Raw genomic sequence first — 17,403 nt, 5'->3', positions numbered from 1 at the left:
AAGGTGGCATGATTCAATGGACATTTGACAGCCAAGTATGCTTTGCAATATCGGAAGTAGTTCTCAGGGCTGCAGCTGCCAACGAGAAAATGGTAATAAGATCATGGCACTGCTTCTCGACAAGCGCGACGACGACATCCAGATCACCGAGGAAGTCGTCAAAGCTGCAGCTGGGAATTTCAACATTTTAAAGTTGATGCTTGATACTCGAAGCAGAGAGACTACCGCAGTGATCACGCGAGATACATGTTTGGCAGCTGCGGCCTGTGGAAATTTGAAATCTCTTCGGGCGCTTTCAGACCATCTCCCGCTAGACCTAGTTGATCCTATGTGGGAGTTAATAGGCGTCTTCTACCGTTCTGCAGAAGATGGCGACGTGAATCGGATCGAGCACCTTCTGAGCATCAATACTCCCCCAGACACCAAAGACACCTTTGGTCGAACGCCGCTATGGGTTGCTGCAGATTACGGCCAAGAAGAAGTGGTTCGACTGCTGGTATCACGACCAGAAGTCGACGTGAACTCGCTGTCAGTTTCTGGGCAATCGCCACTTTTCTGGCCTTCCGCGGAGGGTTACGAAAATGTGGTCAGTCTACTTATATCTGCAGGGGCGAAGCCAGATTTTGTCGACTGCGACGGGGAAACTGCCATCTCGATGGCAAGAAGAAATGGGCATGAACGAGTCGTCAGTCTTCTTCTCAACTCGCAGGATATTCCTACATTAGCGACGTGCCTTGCCACCGCTGGGAAGCTCCGATTCGCAGTCCGTAACGCGTAGGATCTTGACGCGCAACCGCGCGCTTCACGCGTGAAATTCTATCACATGTCGAGGCATCCCAGAAAGCACCGGTGGCCTGCCGGGCCGTCCATGCCGCCGTACGGTGTACCTGTGAGGCCGTCACTAGCGTCGACACGAACCCCCGTTGCTAGTCCATCTGATTTTGGTTGACGCGCCGCCCAGCTCACGTCGCCTGTATTGTCGCTGTTCAGACGCCGGATGTGCCAAGGGGCATTTGATACCACGACTGCCACCGCCTGCAGGCCCGCGGCCCAACACGAAGCTACATTAATCAGGGAAGAGGCGCTCGAAGCCAGCCGTGAAGACGATCCCTGAAGATCGATATCTACGTGGTTCTGCATGTTGCCGGCACAGAAGCAGGCACAGTATGTGCAGCATTGTACTGTATTTTTCTGTTGCCGAAGCTGGCTGCGAGGACAAGTTTGCGGCTAGGGTTGTCGTCCGCCGATGGGTTTTGCTAGCGTCCTTGGACCAGTGTCTTCTCCCCGTGCAGCAAATCTACCAGATGAGCTGATGGCAGACGGCAGCTAAGGATCAGCTTCTAGCTTTCCAGGCCAGAGCAGGGGCTTGTCAGCTGGCCGTGGGAACGGTGTATGGGCGAGGTATGGCTGTCTGAGGATGCTAGCCCAGCACGTTCCGTCGCGCTATTTGCCTCGCAGTCTGATTACAGCTGCGTAGGGGTAGGACAAAGCCGCACATTCGGCTCGGTCCAAGCTGCGAAACGAAAGTGATTGCTCTACGCGAAGCCGGAACGTGCTTTGGTCTTGGAAATGCCCCGCGCGGCGGCGGCTTACGCTGCACCCAAAGGTACTGTATCCTCTCCATGATGGTAAACAGCACAGAGGCGTTGCCAAACTCGGACACGGCCGCGTCGCTGCAGGCATCTTCGCTTTTGGATCTGCATATCTGAAATCAAAATCAGCTTGTCTGCGCGAACCACTCTTCAGGTCCTGAAGAGGCAACGTTGAGCAGCAGCTCTTGGCGAAGTGCTGCTCGTGGGGGTCACATGGAGCAAGGATGTGCTCAGAACCTGGCAAGAGGGGCATGCCTACACACGCGTAGCTACTAAGCTGGATGAGGCACGCCTACTCTGCCAGTGGCCGCCATTTTCTCGGCTCCGCAGAACCATCTTTGCCCGGAAAAGAAATCCGTCCCGCAGCGCGGCGGGCCGGCGCTTTGTACGGCACCTGCCACACCAAACAAGCAGCTGCCCCCAGGGAGTTGTACAGTACATGGCGAACAGCCGCCGCAGGGCTCGTTGCCCGAAACACCTGGGCCAGCGCAATGCTCCTAGAGTTGATGAGGGCACTTTCAGCATCCGCTCAGCCTCCGGCAGCTTGGGACAGCAAGCACACATTGGATGACGCCTAACTTTAAGGAAGAAGTAACACTTTCTGAAGTGATGCAGCATGTACTGTATTTGAACTAGCACCAGCTTCCGAACATAGGTTCGCAGGCTGTCGAGCCAGCGAGATCGCTACGAGCCGCCGAGCCCTACAAGCAGCCGCCTTCGAAGGATGGCTTAGCACCGTGTAGTTCTGTAACTTTCCACCCTACTCAATAGCATTTCCTCCTGTTCCTATTGAACAAATGTTTCCAAGGTTTATGTTCAGCCTCGAGCTTTGCGGCTTGCATACAGATGTCACGCGATTTTCGCATCCAATCAGTAGCCCTCATCCAGCTCGCGTTCTTCTGCACATAGCTGGGCAGCTCATGTGGTGGGACGTCGCCAAAGTCCATCGGTCTGTGGTGCGACCATGGTTCTGGTGGCTTGCTGCGCGCCAGCTGGGCCCGATTCTGTCCTTCTGCTGGCACCCTCTCCGCCGCTTCCTCCGCCTCACGCTGCTCAGCAGCAATTCTTCGCACCTTCATTCGACGGGTTGCTTTGCCGAAGTTGGCTTTCCTTCCGCCGCGAGCTTTGATCTCTTCCATTTTCTGCTCGAACCATTCATCGGAGTGATCGTGGGGCCAGTGGATCCGCGGGTCGAGCCTTAGATAAAATGGCCTGCAGGTTTTCTTCGACGCTCTGGCGGCGCTTACGGAGCTTGGGCTGGCGTTAATCAAGATGCCGTGGGGTGGTGGAAGGGCATCAGGTTGGCTATAGATCATAGCATCGAATCTTCTTTCATGAAATGTACGGCAAAGCTCAATCCGGCGGTCTTCGCAGGTCAGCCCATCAAAGGTGGTGAGTGTGTTCGAACGTGCGCAATCGGGAGTGATGTCTTGTACGTTCAGAGGGTTGTTGTGGAATCCCGGAGCATCTGACCGCGTGCGATGAGTCTGGCCGTTGCATAGAGGAACGTTGACCGCGTCGGCAGGACTATGATCATTGGGCGCTGACGACCACATCACCATATTGAGCTCGCGGGAACCTGTTGTATTGACATTGCCGCCCGACCCACCAACATCAGATACCTGTTCGTGGCATGACTGTGCTCTGCCAGGTTCCTTTGGCCCGCCGTTTGCAACAAGGGGGCGTGAAGTGGTGAGCGCAGAATTCGTGCTCGTTGCGGGCAGTAACCTTAACGGTGCGTTCATCATGAAGCCGCAATTGCGCTTCGCTGTTGCTGCCTTGGATGGCGTATAGTGTCGTGTCGGTCGTTCGCTTTCAGTTCGCCAAAAACTCTGCTCGGAACGTGGAGTCTCGACCTTGTGACAAACGTCTACCTGCGATGCTCGTCACGAGTTTTGAGCAGACGCACGAGCGGACGGCAAATCCTCATCAGTTCTCGGGAACACGTGGGCTTGACGCTAGACGCTGAACAGAGGCGGCGCGTCCGATGTCTTCGCTCTGCTTGCCATCTCACTTGATGAGCACGGTCTCGTCGTGAGAGAACTGAGTTTGATTTGAGGCAGCGACTCTTACCAGTAGTCAACACCTTAGGCCTGCGACTGCTGGAAATATGTCGAAAAATAGCGTTGACCTAAGAAGGAGATACCGCGGTAGTCTGAAGCCCAGATCCTTATGTTAGGAATAGTTGCTCCTTACAGAGCAGGCGACATAAACAACCAGACATGATCAGACTTGGACCGACTACACGCCACGTTTCGATTTTCAACAGCATGTGCTTACGTATTTAAGCAAGCGCAGCAGACCCACGGCAGAGCCCCGCCGACTGTCCCAGACCCAGGTATCGGTCCTCTGCGCCGACCCATTAGCAAACGTCCGTTGGTCGTCGTGAGCCTTGCTGGGTTGGATACTCCCTCCACAGCGACCAAGAACCTAGTATTAGCAAGGACGACAAAGGGGGTAGAATGCTCATCATTGGTAGCATGCACTGCTCCTCCAACATCTTCATGAGCGGTGAGAAGAGCCCTGATACAGTTTTTGTTGTGGCTAAGATCAGCCGTCGGGTAGGTGTAGATAGCAATCTGGTCGCAGGGAAACCCACACGTCATGCCGCGAGGAACGTTTTGTCGCCTAACGGCCAGCACTTGGGTGTGCTTAGCTAGCACCAAACCCGTTCCCTGCTCGACACCAAGTCCGTCGTCGAATAACTCCTGTGGTCTTACAAACAGCGATTGTCGACGTCGCCACTAAGGTTCCAGAGGTCGCGCGAAGCTGGCAGCAGTCTCCGCCGACCTATTGCTTCACCTCTGTGCAGTAAGACAGAAATCAAAATAGATTGCAAGATGCCTGCCTCTCCGGTCGCTTGGATTGGGGCGGCAAGCTGAAAGGACTTGGGCGCCTTGTACGCCACAGTAGAAACAGGCGGTTGATGCTTGGAGGGCCTATATATGCGTCGGTTAAGTACTGGGAACTTTCGGGGAATCGGCGGCTTACCACATTGCACTTCCTGGCGGTTCATACGCTCCACAGAGCCAAGGCCAGGTGAATTTCCATGGCAGGCACAGGCGCCTTGTCCTGGAGCTCGTGGCTGCGCACCAACTGTGGCGGTGCCTGTTCCCTGCAGAGGCCGCTTGCAGATCAAGACCGCGCAGCAATTTGCGTCACGCGGTGCGGCGGCGCAGCGCAGGTCAACTCTCTGCAATCCAGCAACGCCTGCTCGCCGCGGCTGAGTGGACACGGCAAAACCGACGCCTGACCATCGACGCTTGCCTCTCCTATCATGGAGGTTTTTGCATCACAATCCGGCTTTTTCTTTTTTTTTCCTTGGACTTCTCGCGTACGCCGTTGAAAACCTTCATCTTCGCACGTCGAAAGCTCTTCGTTACCGTCCACTTAAACCCAGCGCTCACGCCGCGAATCGATAGCGGCGTCTCCTTGTTTACAAGACATGTAAGCATTGCTCGATACCCGAATTTTGTCACCGCCTTCCGAACATCCGCTGACGAACCCAGTATGCAAAAAGCATGAAAACTCGCGTTGCTGGAAGGTGTGGCGAAGGCCCACGGGGGCGAGTCCCCCTCCCCGCCCCGCGATCTGCCCATCGCATAGCGCCTTGGATAGCACAATTTCTCATAGACCACCGGGTGAGGTCAAATCAAGCGCCCGATTGAACATTCACGACGGTACGCTGGGGGTATATGGAATTGCAGACTCGGTTCTTTGCGACCTCTGTCACCAACAGAGAAGAGGAAAGACCGTGGACGGCACAGCTAGTGGCGGTCCGAGGCCGCTGCCGTAGACTCGAGACACGTGGATGGCATCCGAACGGCCCACCGATGCGGCGCCGAACCCCGGTCGGTCAAGGAGATCGCCCGGAACAGCCACGCACCATTTACGCGCATGCTGTGCAACAACGTTTTACATATGAAGTTGGACATTATGCACAGAGAAAGGCAGGGCACGAGGATTGGGCAGCGAGACGCAGAGATGGGCTCGTTACCGTAAGTGAGATGTTCCTCGGTCCCCCTTCCCGGCTGAGATCACGTAACGTCGATGATTTCGGCGCACCACTGATTTCGAAATCATGCACCAAGTCTGGTCTTTTTCCAACTATTTAACGAGAGTTCGGTTTCCTCAGCCCACTCATAGTTTGACATTTGAAAAGCCTCGGCTCTAAGCACTACGAAGAGCCAGGTACGGAAGGCATCGCATAGAGAGACATCAAAGACCCGGTGATTCAGCCTGTACTGTGCGTGTCATTTCAGAACGAGAACTTCCATACACATGTGATTTGGAGCTGACTGAGAACCCAGTTAGTGAGCTTCAAACGGGATCGACCCAAGTAGTGATGCCTCAAGATCATACGTGCCGGAGCAGAGCGCGCAAGATAAGGCAATGGTAAACACTAATGTTGCCTGATTGTAGAGGCTTAAACTCCGTTGGGTTGAAGCCTCGCTAGATATACTTTTCACTGGCTTTGATGAGGTAGGTACTCCCAACATTTTCTTGGATTGCACCCGCATGAAGGCCTCCCGCAGCACCCTACGGTTTCGCGGAAAACCATTACCTGTGGTTGCTTCCGTTGACGCTTCTCAACACGTGTTCAGCTCATATATACTGAAACGGTCTCTCCACACACATCAACGACTTTGGTCGCCTGTTTTTCTGCCAACCTTAAACCAGCACCGTAAACATCCATTTGGAAAAGTTGAAGAAATACTCTCAAGTCAAGTTCTCTAAGAAGAAAAAAGAAAAGAAAAAAGAGATTCCACGATATCGTCTTTATTGCTAAAGGTACACTCAGTCACTGGTGCGCTGAAACCTCTTCCAGCGAATGTTCTATTGGCTAATGTTCTCGTCAGTCACTCATCCTCAGACCTGTATCATTGTTTGCCACACAGCAAGTTTCGACCAGCCTATACCTCTCAAGATGGCCGCCCGCAAAGCCCAGGATACTTCTCTTTACCTCGCTCGTCACATTTTTCTTCCCTCTCAACTCCCACAGTCTGATGACTCCGCTCATGACAACGATATCGCCCTTTTGCGGTGCGTTTATAACGCTCTGGGCAAATTTAAGAGCCACGTCACAGAATCTCAGCAGGAACCCGTCGCCTTGGTCACGGGCATGGTGCATAAGATGCTCACCGCTCATAAGCCTTTGGGTGGGAGAACAGCCGTTGATGAAGCAAAACTTGCTGAGGTTCTGCGCCACGTGTTGGATGCGCGTAAGGATTCTTCCCTGCTTATGCTGGGAAGGCATTCAGTAATAACTTCATCACAGCTGGCTCAGTCGGTGTTCACATCAGAGAGCAGAACGCGGGCGTCCTGATCAGCCGAGTTGATTCAACACTCAGGGTGGAAGCCTTTGAACTGTCGGCCTGCAATAAAGATGTCACCACGACCGCCGGACGTTTGCGCCGTACTTTCCCCGGGACTGCTGTCTCTATCAGTCTCGAGAATGCTCGGGAGGACGGGTTCATCACCACCCTGGCAGCCACATTGAGTAAAATGACTACACAGCCCTCCGCCGAGACCAAGCCCAAGGCCAAGAAGGCCGGGCAACTCCAGGACGAGAATCGCGATACAACTCATCCAAAAATGGTCACAGAGCTACTGCACGCATTTCTCCTAGCTGTCGGTCAGCCTACAGCGTCCGACAGAATCTGCAAGAACACTCGAGAAGAAGTCTTGTGGCGGCAGGCTTGTCTTCCCTGGCGCAGGTCGCCAATGTGGATGCTCATCCGTGTAGCCCTCCAGTTGTCGTTCATCCGTTTGGCTGGGTCCCCCCAGTACGGCGTCAAAACCTACAAGCTGTTCATGGTTTTCCTCATGGCCGATGTTCTTCAGAAAGCCCTGGATGATGGCCTGGACTCAGATATACTGTACTCAATGACGGCCAAGTGCTCCAGGAGACTTCTCAAGATTGGACTGGAGACTCACAACAGTGCCCTTGACTATGTCCACAATCAGATGCATTACGCAAATAGCTTTCTCCGGGAGCGGTGGGCGGTAATTCGGAACAAGACGTTAATCGATTTGACGAATCATTTTTCTAGCCTCAAGACTATCGACTTTTCGCAGGACATCGTCATCGCTCTTCCCGGTCTCGATGGCTTTCTTGATTCCATCAGAAGTCGTCAGGTCGTGGATGATAGCCGTGTTTTCATTCCGTCATGGAGACTGACCAAGTATGACAGTCAATCGTTACCGAGGTCCATTGATCCGTCTGATTCGGATCATCTGCCACTGACCCTCGTGGCTTTTGAGACTTGGGTAGAAATGCACCTCGAGCATTGGATGTCTTCACAGCTAGCCGAAGACTATCTCAACACCTGCCTCCAGCTACGGCATCTTATCGAGAGTTATCACAACGCAGCAAGCAGCATGTACTGTGGAAACCCGGAGACGACGTCCATCATGTTGCTTACCATACTGGAACTTTGGGTGGCGTGCGACAAAGCAGCAGTAACCGCACATCCTCTGCTGGCTGATTACGACCCTGGAATTCCTCGAGGCTTGTTCCAGAACTTCTTGCTGCCGTCGAGAAGACAGATGAAAAGAATATTCGAAATCGAGCGGTATCTAGTCGATCGCTCCAGCAGGTCCAATTCCCGGTTGTCAGCTTTCCACATTTACAAATCTTTTGGTGCATCCGACAGTTTCTCCCTGCGATACTTTCAACAGTCCACTCGGCATCAAAACCTCTTGCTTCTTATTGAAGCCGACGCAACCGAGAAACGAGAAGCCAAACGCTGCGAACTAAAGCGCGTGCAGGACAGATACAAAGCTCTCATGAAGAAGTACGGCGAAAGCGAATGTACCTATGTCGACAATTTGGACCATTACAGTGGCATCTATTACCAGGAGCATAGCGAATGCTGCACTAGATGCGGATACCAGAAAGAGGCCCAAAGTCTTCGAATCTATGTTCACGAATGGCCGCTTCCAAGGCAGGATCTCCAAAAGAAGTCGGTTGTCTTCGAACTTGAACTCCCGCAAACATTTGGCTACTGGCGAGAAGCTAGTTTTTATGTCCTTCTCGACGTTCTCAAGGTACAACATGCCAACCTCCGACGGCCGCAGTCTCAGCACTCACTGCGCAAATACGATGCACTCCGGCCATACCATCAAGCGAGAGTTGTGTCGCAAAATGTCCAGCTCCTATCGGAAACGAAGCCCAATGTTGTCGTCCACCGAAACCCAGTCGTTGTGACTTCGGCCACTGAAGCAAACGTGCTTCTCAACAATGGGCTACAATTCATGTACCACGACGAGAGGAGATCTTGCTTCATCCAAGACCTCTCGGTGACGGACAAAATTCCACACAGCTGTACATACAGATTGCCACACTGTTCAGCGTTTCTGCAAAAATTTATCTTCCGACCCGCGGCTGAACCGTGCGGCCCTCCGCCGAACTTGGTCATCGCCACCCAGAGTGCCTGTCCAAAAGAGATGACCGTAGAGGAGTACAAAGCTGTGGCGTCTATTCCATTAGGTGTCAATATTCAGTACCAAAACATCCTTGTTCAGCTGTTCTCGCCGATGGTAGATTTCAAGAAGTGGGAAGTCACGTTGACGATTTGGCAGTGCATTTACCAAGCCGGTCCGGGTAGTGGACATGTTGCGAGGGCCGCGCACGATATCTGCGAGGATGAGCAATTTGCCAGCAAGCTTCTCGAAGGCATCACCGACGCAACACAACGCTTCGAACAGAATTGGCAATCATCGGCAGCACTCGCCACCCTGATTTCACTAGCTTGCCGGCTGCTCACACTCACTCGATCTGTCGCAATTGAAACTCAGTGTCTTGACTACTTGCGCAAAGCCAGGAAGATCACCTTTCAGTGGGCTTTGGCTCTAAGGGAGAAAGCTCAAAAGTGCCTTGATGACGACGAGAAGATCTCTCTCCAACGCAGGGCTTTGGAAGCGTTTTTAATTTCCTCCGACAGCTTCAACACGGACGCCAACCGCCAGCAAAGCGCTCTGTCGCAAATGGAAGAAGCCTGCTTGTACCTTCAATGTGCTATCTACATACAAGAGTATTCGGAGTCGCTACTCAGTTCCCTTGATGCCACGATAGGAGGTCTTCACGCTCGTTGGCAACGAACCTTACATCATTGCTATCAGTACCTGGCGACGGCGGACAACGTTGGCGCTGCTCTCGACCATGCAATTCTCGCTTCATGGCCAGCATATCGCTCAAGTGGTGTTTGGACTATACTCTCAGACGACCATGACCACTGGCTCGCGAGCACCACCGTTTCTCCGAACGCTCAATCTGTTCATTTCAGCCTGGTCACTGGCGAGTTCCTTGTCGACGGGGTGCCTTTGGACCATCTTCCGGCGGAGTACCTAAAGCATCCGGCGTATCATACACTTTTTGGCCGACTGTCCCTTGATATCATGCCTAGTTCCATTCCCGGAATGCAGTACTCCTGTACAGCATTCTACGCTGGGCACAAGGTTCACGTGTCTCTTGGGGGCTCACGGACGTCTGCTGCATCGACGCTGGATCTTCTGGTGCACTCGAGTCAAAATCAAACGAAATATGATCTAGTTCCATCTCGTCACCTTCGATGGAGTTTCCCACGTTCGTTCTTAGAGAAACACGTTCACTGGTACAATCATAATGAGGATTGTGTCGAGTTCTGCGACAGCCGCACTCCATGGCGCCATGCGACGTCGAACTGGAAGCTGAGGCGCACTCAAAACGGCCGTGACTGGTCCCTTCACCGAGGCGAGGACGTCCTAATTGGCATTAACAAAGAATCGTCTCTGCTTTTAGCCAGTATACTCGAGCCACTTGAGGACAGGGACTGGATTCATGTCATACAACGCAACTCGAATGCAATCTTCATTGATCTTCCCCGTACCGGTCTGGAGTTCACGCTGGTACCAGGGACATCAGCCATGGTATCGAAGCAATACCGTGGAATGGTGATCGACTCTCTACAGTCAATCGGTTCTTTGATAGGGATGCGTGATAAGCTGGTCTTGCGCGCCAGCCAGTCTCTCGACACCTGCCTTACCCCGCGCCGCCGGGTGTTGGTCATGGACGGAAACGTATCTCACGTTGCTACGGCAGAACATGTTCAAGTCCGCATCGCAAAGGACTCCCACCGCAAGGTACACACGTATGACGTTGACGAGCAGCTTGGCCGATTAGTGAGCAACGGAAGCCTGCAGAGCAAGCTTTTTCTCGCCTATCTCCATGCTCTGACTTCATTCTGTCTGCCGGATCCGCTCACGAGAAGGACTGGGACTGAGGAAGCTTTAAACATCCTCGGCTCGGCTTCCACGAGATCGTTTGATTGTCTAAGCCACGAGAACGTGCAGCTTCTCTCTTTTATTGCCAAGTTGACGCCCGGGAGGTCCTACTATCCCGCCCATGAGCGGGTCATGCAGACCGTACACTGGGATCAGGGGCTGAGTTTCCTGTCACAGCACGGCCTCTTCCTTGGCCGTGTGCGCTCAATTTTCGATCACGCATCCAGATCAGAGTTCTTATACCCGGAACGATATGTCAAACCTCCAGCCTTGGACCACGCCGACGCACATCTTCTTGATAGGGACAATATTCGATCGTCCACATTTCGGATCTCTGACTTTGGGGCGGAACTGCATTGCATAACGAAAGACAAAGACTACGAACCCCGAGATCGATCTGTCACTTCCTCGAGCTCAAAATCTCACTCTGTAGCGCGCATGGTCTTCTTCAACCAACCTGCGCTATTTCAGTCTCTTCCGCCGAGCTTTGGAAGCCATCTCTGGGACTATTTGAAACAGACCTCGGAGGTTTCCTACCGGAGTGGCACATCTGTCATCGCCGAGATTGCCTACGATTCTGGTCTGCTGCTGGAATCAACAGGATTCATCGCCAAGAACTGGATCGATCTTCACCGAGATGTCATACCAGGAGTTTGCAAGTTTAAATTGATGATCTGGCTGGCGACACTAGCCTTCGCAACAAGCGCGAACATAGGAGTTATTCAGACTCTCGCGTCCTTCCGTACCTCTCCGCAGGCAATGCAGGTGTCGTCCCCCGCTGGCAATAATTTCCAACTCTCCAAAGGCGCCAAAGTCGACTCCGCAATGTTGCAGAAGGTCATCCTGTCGGGCGCTGTTCCATACAACAGTAGCCCAGAGGCCAACCTGGCCAGGAATTCATACGAATCCTCAAGCGCCTATGACCAACGGCGATCGAGTCAATTCAAGTCCAAGCGTCAAATGGCAGTGAACACTCTGGTATCTTGCCTGCGGTCCCAATGGCCATGCAAAGTGCCCGAAATTCCGTTGGCCCATCAGAATCAGAACCTGTGGCGAACTTACATAAGGGTCAACCATGTTCTTCCGGCTATCAAGACGCATTTCAGGATGTGGCACGATAACTTGCTGTTCGAGAGATATGTCAATACCATTGCCTCCAACATGCCCTCCGCAGTTCGTTCGTCACAGTTCCCCTGTCCTTTGTTGACAACCCCAATCTGGAGTCTTTCGGTTGCGCGTCGCTTTATTAGCGGTAATGATATTTTTCGGCGCGCCAAGCCACCTCCTCCAGCTCGCGGCCTCCACATTCTGTGTCAAGAGACCTTGCCGGAATTGCGGAAATATGATTATCGAATGCCAGAGTTGCTAAGTGTGTTACGGGCGAGAGCCCAGGGCACCTATGAACAGCTTTACGTTGACGAGCTCGATGCAAGCTTCCGAGCACTGCAACGAAAGGGCATTACCAGCAGCAATGCTCCTGGTTCAGCACCTCTGAAGAAGGAGGTTCTAGTGGCTTATCTTCAACAGTGGAAGGAGGAAGTTGATCGTCAATACAACGCGATTGTCACAGCACTTCTGGGTCTCGAGGGTGAACAACCGTCGACGGCGATCGAGGGTTTCGATCTTTACTGCAGACCTCGTACTTCACCGGTGGTGATCCTACAGAGACTCAACAAAGACCACGTCAAAAATACCCCGACCAAGTGGAGAGAGCGCATTGTGGACTATGGCGTAGCTATGACACAACTTCAACGAGCAGAGAGAATGGTTGCTTCCATGGATGATCCTCCCGCCCTTGGGAACGAACTGCGTAACCCAGGACACGCCAATTGGAAACCCCTGGATTATCCTGATACGCTCCTTCTCGAGATTGACAGTGACCTAATGGTACGCGAGGTCCAAGAAAGTGTTGCCAAGAGCATGCGAGATCCTCCCTCAGGCAAAAACACGACCATGCAGCTGCTCATGGGCGAAGGGAAGTCCTCGGTCATTCTTCCCATCGTCGCAGCGGCCCTCGCAAATGGCTCGAGGATCGTGCGGGCGATTGTTGCCAAGCCGCAATCCAAGCAGATGCAGCAGATGCTCGAGTCTCAGCTCGGAGGACTGGTCAATCGTCCAATATTCCATCTCCCTTTTTCTCGCTCCATAAAGGTCGGGCTTGCAGAGGTTGAAGCGCTAGCGACGATCTGCATCGACTGTATGAAATCAGGAGGCATCTTGCTTGTTCAGCTTGAGCATATCCTGTCGTTCCAGCTGAGGGGCATTGAGACTGCCATCAGTGGCAAGATGGATATCAGCCGTCCTCTTCTCCAGCTGAAAGACTTCATGGACCGCGCAGCACGCGACATTGTCGATGAAAGTGACGAGAACTTCAGTGTAAAGTTCGAGCTTGTCTACACTATGGGCACTCAGCAATCGATCGAACACAGTCCAGATCGATGGATCTGTATACATCACGTGTTGGGCATCGTTCGTGGGGCTATTGCGGAGGTGGAGAAGAGCTATCCTGACTCAGTCGATTTATCTCCAGGACGGCCGGGATGCTTCCGCAGACTGCGAATCCTGAGAGATGACGCAAAGGATAAGTTGGCCGACCTCGTTTCCCGGCAGCTAAGCCAGGAGGGCTCTCCTGGGCTTCCTATGGCAACGCAACCGAGAAAGGTCCAGAGCGCCGTCTGGAAATATATTACCAAATCCAGCCTGTCGCAAGCGGAGATCGAAGCGGTCGAGAAGTCCAGCCTCTGGTCTCCCTTGACCAAGAATACACTTCTCCTGTTCCGCGGCCTACTAGCTACACAGATTCTGGCGTTCGTGTTCTGCCAGAAGCGATGGAAAGTTGACTATGGTCTGGACCCCACCAGGAACCCAATAACTCAACTGGCTGTGCCCTACCGCGCCAAAGATAGTCCCAGCGCTCGGTCCGAATTCAGCCATCCAGAGATCATCATCATGCTCACGTCGTTGAGCTACTACTATGGCGGGATGACGGACGAAGATCTTCTAACTACGTTCAGTCACCTCCTAAGGTCCGACCAAGCCGACATGGAGTATCAGGTCTGGGTAGCGGACAGTGATCATCTTCCCCATGCTTTCAGCCAACTGTCGGGAATTAACCTGGATGATCGTGAACAATGTACCGAGCAAGTGTTCCCGTGCTTTCGATACGCGAAAGGTGCCATTGACTATTTCCTGGCTCACGTTGTTTTCCCAAAGGAACTGAAGGAATTTCCGCACAAACTCTCAGCATCAGGTTGGGACATCGGCGAGAAGTCTCAGCCGACGACAGGGTTCAGCGGAACCAACGATGCAAGGGCTTTTCTCCCGCTTACCATCTCGCAACTGGATGACAAAGAACAACAACATACCAACGCCCAAGTTCTCGAATACCTTCTGCAAGATGACACCCTGGTGACACTGATGCCAAAGCAGAAGACGGCTGGTCGGACCGATGCAGAGGTTCTCCTAGAGATGGTGACGCATCTGCAACCACCTACAAGGGTCATATTGGACGTAGGTGCTCAGATCCTCGAGCTCGACAATTTGGGGGTCGCCAAGAGGTGGCTTGAGATAACGGAGGTTTCAGAGCACACACAAGCGGCAATCTTTTGCGACGACAACGATAGGCTCTGTGTGGTGGACAGACGCGGAAGGGTGGAGAGTTTCCAGACATCACCATTCGCTGGCCAGGTTGACGTCTGTCTCGTGTTCCTCGACGAAGCCCACACTAGGGGAACGGACCTGAAGCTACCAGCAGATTATCGAGCCGCGGTGACTCTCGGTGCGAGTCTGACAAAGGATAGATTGGTTCAGGGTGAGTCGTCCGGAACTAATGCTTCATGGCACTGCTGACGATTCCACGTAGCGTGCATGAGAATGCGTAAGCTGGGTAAGGGGCAGTCTGTCACCTTTTGCATTCCAGATGAGATCCAGCAGAAGATCATCTCTCGCCAAGGGAATTGTGGACGTACAATTACAGTGTCGGACATTCTCGAATGGGCGATCTCCGAAACCTACGCTGAAGTTCGTCGTGGTATCTGGCTCTGGGCGAACCAGGGACGAAGACATCGTGACCACCAGATCTTATGGGAAGAAGCTCGGATTCGAGGCTCAACCGACCTGGACACCAATCTTGCAAAGAGGTTTCTTGAGGAGGAGGCTCAGACATTGGAGCAAAGATACAGGCCCAAGCCGCCCACGAAGCCCAGAACCGGAGAATCTCCCAGCCTGTCGTCCATCGAAGGCCCCGATGCCATTGTCGAGCGACTCCTTGAGTTTGACGGTCTCGAAGAGGATTCGGCCACTTTCCGGGAAGAGCAGGAGCGCGAGCTTTCACCTGAGATCGAGCAGGAAAGTGAGATTCAAAGGCCACCACCAGAGGAGCCCGCAGAGCACTTTCTTCATCCAGATATGCGGCGATTTGTTACTCACGGCGTTCTCCCGAAAGACTCAAAATCCTTCACCTCGGCCTTCCAGGCGCTGTCAAATACCACCGCTGCGCGACATTTTGACGCTGGGAGATTGTCTACGAGTCTTCTGGCGTCATCGGATTTTGTCCACACCGTCAAATCTTCACGCGGTGGCTACAAGTCAGACCTATTCCAGAGATCTGTCCAATGGATCCTGACCCGATATTCCTTGAATGGCGTCATCGACACCGCGATCATCATCAGCCCATTCGAAGCTCAAGAACTTTTCCCCGACATCAAGAGATCGAGCTTCATCTCTTTGCACCTATACTCTCCGCGACCCAACACGGGATATAGGCCACTGGATGATCTCAGTCTGTACACAATTCCGCATCGTGGTAACTTCTCTCCGACACCGGCGCTGTCCCTGCGCACAGAATTGAACCTGTTCTCTGGTCAGCTCTACTTGAAATCCATGGAGGAATACCGCAGCATTCAAAAATTCCTCCGGCTATCTCCTGGACCCACTTCGAGTGATCGAACCATTTCTCATGCTCCTGATTTGAGCACCGAAGCATTGATGCAGTTCATAAAGGTTCTCATGACGCAGATAAGACGAAACTGCGAATCAATCGACAAGACACACATGGGACGGATCCTGGACCATCGAGTCCTCGGACCTTCAGATTTTAGCTGAACCACATCTGGTTTTTACTTCTTTAATCAGCGATCCTGGGGCGAAAGCTGTTTTCGGTCTTCTTCATGTTCGTTGCAGCCTCACGTTCAAACCGTGCCCATTCACATCGGCAAAAGGCACGATACGGTCAGTCGAATAAACTTGACCGAGATACCTCAGCACCCTCAGCGTCTGAGGCACCTTCTCGAAACGATCGTGAAGCAGAACGATATGCTTGTTGGATCTCGTATGGGGTGTTTTGTAGGACTGCTCTCTGGGTCTGCGTGGCCGACGGAGTCGGCCTGAGTTGAGATTTCGCGAGCAGGTGGAAGGGCACCAGTGTGACTACAGTTTACAGTGGTAGATATGGGTCGTTCAACGGTTAAACTTATAAAGCTTGAAGCAAGCAGAGTGCGATGCTGATGGGCTCACTGCTGAGACAGGATGTTGAGGTGATAGCATGAAGAGCTGACGTACTTGACGACGAGCTTCTTGATTCGCGGCAAGAGGCCCTTCGCCGGGTCGCCCAGGCCATCAGTTATAGGCCTAGCTCTGTCCATACGCTGCCTTGAGCAGACGGTACTGTAAATTTCTGCGCGTTGAGTTCGCCAATACTGTGTAGCCGTTCACAAAGTGCGGCACGTTTGGACGGCGAAGGCCCATGCAGGGATCAAGATGCCTGCATGGTGGCGTGCTCCACCAACAAAGGCTTGCACCTTAAAGCAGAATTCTGGGCTTCTCTAGAGATGGAGTAGTAATCGCATTGGGATCTGATGTCATACCGTTTTGCACAGAAATCGTAGCGCCGCGATATGGCCAGGGCGTGTAAGTTACGCGGGGCATCTCCACGACTCAGAACCTCTCGAAACCGCTGTACCTTGTGGAGTTATTGGGGCGGCGGCAGGAGCCGCCCCGCTGGAAGGCAGCGAATCGTCCTACCTATCGTTTGTGGCCCTGCTGCGACGGTGTGGGCGAACGTTTCCCGCCTCCACCCACATCAAATGGTTGGAAATGCCCCCAATTCGACTTCGTGGATGACCGCGCTGGTGATCGTTGGGCTCTGGGAGGACGCTGTCTCGGTATCAGCGGCCCCTTCTGGTCGTTTCTGGGCTTTTAGGCATGTGGTCTACTTTTTGTTCGCTTTTTTTTTTTTTTAAAAAAAAAAAAAACTAATTATGTAAGTCAGTTTGAGTGTGCAATGGCGACGTCCGAAATGCGCAAGTCGACGACAAGAGCGAGCTGCCGACAAGGAGGATGCGTCATTTCTAGCATTGTACCATGGCCTTCCGCCGACGTTCCGTGGTATGGTCAACAGATCGAGGAGCCACGGTGCGGTAGCCGGAAGGTCGTGCGTGCCGCTTCGTCCCTCGCCCTCGCGCGGAGGTCTCGAGGGCCACCCAAGCTGCCCCCGGCGACATTGCGGGGTCGGACGGCTGGTTCGCGCTAGCGCGGGCAGTCCGTGCCG

General features: G+C 53.1%; 4 protein-coding genes across 4 annotated transcripts; 3 read left to right on the top strand and 1 right to left on the bottom strand.

The window, feature by feature from the left end:
• Nucleotides 1-103: 103 nt before the first annotated feature.
• Nucleotides 104-778, top strand: CABS01_16397 (uncharacterized protein; the record flags this gene model as incomplete). The annotated part of the gene is made up of 1 exon (XM_060549728.1): nucleotides 104-778. One exon carries the CDS (start codon nucleotides 104-106, stop codon nucleotides 776-778), a length of 675 nt encoding a protein of 224 aa, XP_060389429.1.
• A 1,578-nt stretch (nucleotides 779-2,356) lies between these two features.
• Nucleotides 2,357-3,154, bottom strand: CABS01_16396 (uncharacterized protein; the record flags this gene model as incomplete). Its single annotated transcript, XM_060549727.1, has 1 exon — nucleotides 2,357-3,154. One exon carries the CDS (start codon nucleotides 3,152-3,154, stop codon nucleotides 2,357-2,359), a length of 798 nt encoding a protein of 265 aa, XP_060389428.1.
• Nucleotides 3,155-4,641: 1,487 nt separating this feature from the next.
• Nucleotides 4,642-4,845, top strand: CABS01_16395 (uncharacterized protein; the record flags this gene model as incomplete). The annotated part of the gene is made up of 1 exon (XM_060549726.1): nucleotides 4,642-4,845. The coding sequence occupies one exon, from the start codon at nucleotides 4,642-4,644 to the stop codon at nucleotides 4,843-4,845; it is 204 nt and encodes a 67-aa protein (XP_060389427.1).
• A 1,674-nt stretch (nucleotides 4,846-6,519) lies between these two features.
• Nucleotides 6,520-15,959, top strand: CABS01_16394 (uncharacterized protein; the record flags this gene model as incomplete). The annotated part of the gene is made up of 3 exons (XM_060549725.1): nucleotides 6,520-6,814; nucleotides 6,871-14,667; nucleotides 14,719-15,959. The coding sequence occupies 3 exons, from the start codon at nucleotides 6,520-6,522 to the stop codon at nucleotides 15,957-15,959; spliced, it is 9,333 nt and encodes a 3,110-aa protein (XP_060389426.1).
• Between the last annotated feature and the right edge of the window lie 1,444 nt (nucleotides 15,960-17,403).

Source organism: Colletotrichum abscissum, assembly GCF_030869225.1.
Source record: "Colletotrichum abscissum strain IMI 504890 chromosome Unknown Scaffold_96.1, whole genome shotgun sequence".
Lineage (NCBI taxonomy): Eukaryota > Fungi > Ascomycota > Sordariomycetes > Glomerellales > Glomerellaceae > Colletotrichum > Colletotrichum abscissum.
Note: the sequence above shows the minus strand (reverse complement) of the source record. Positions and strands in the feature narration are given on the sequence as shown.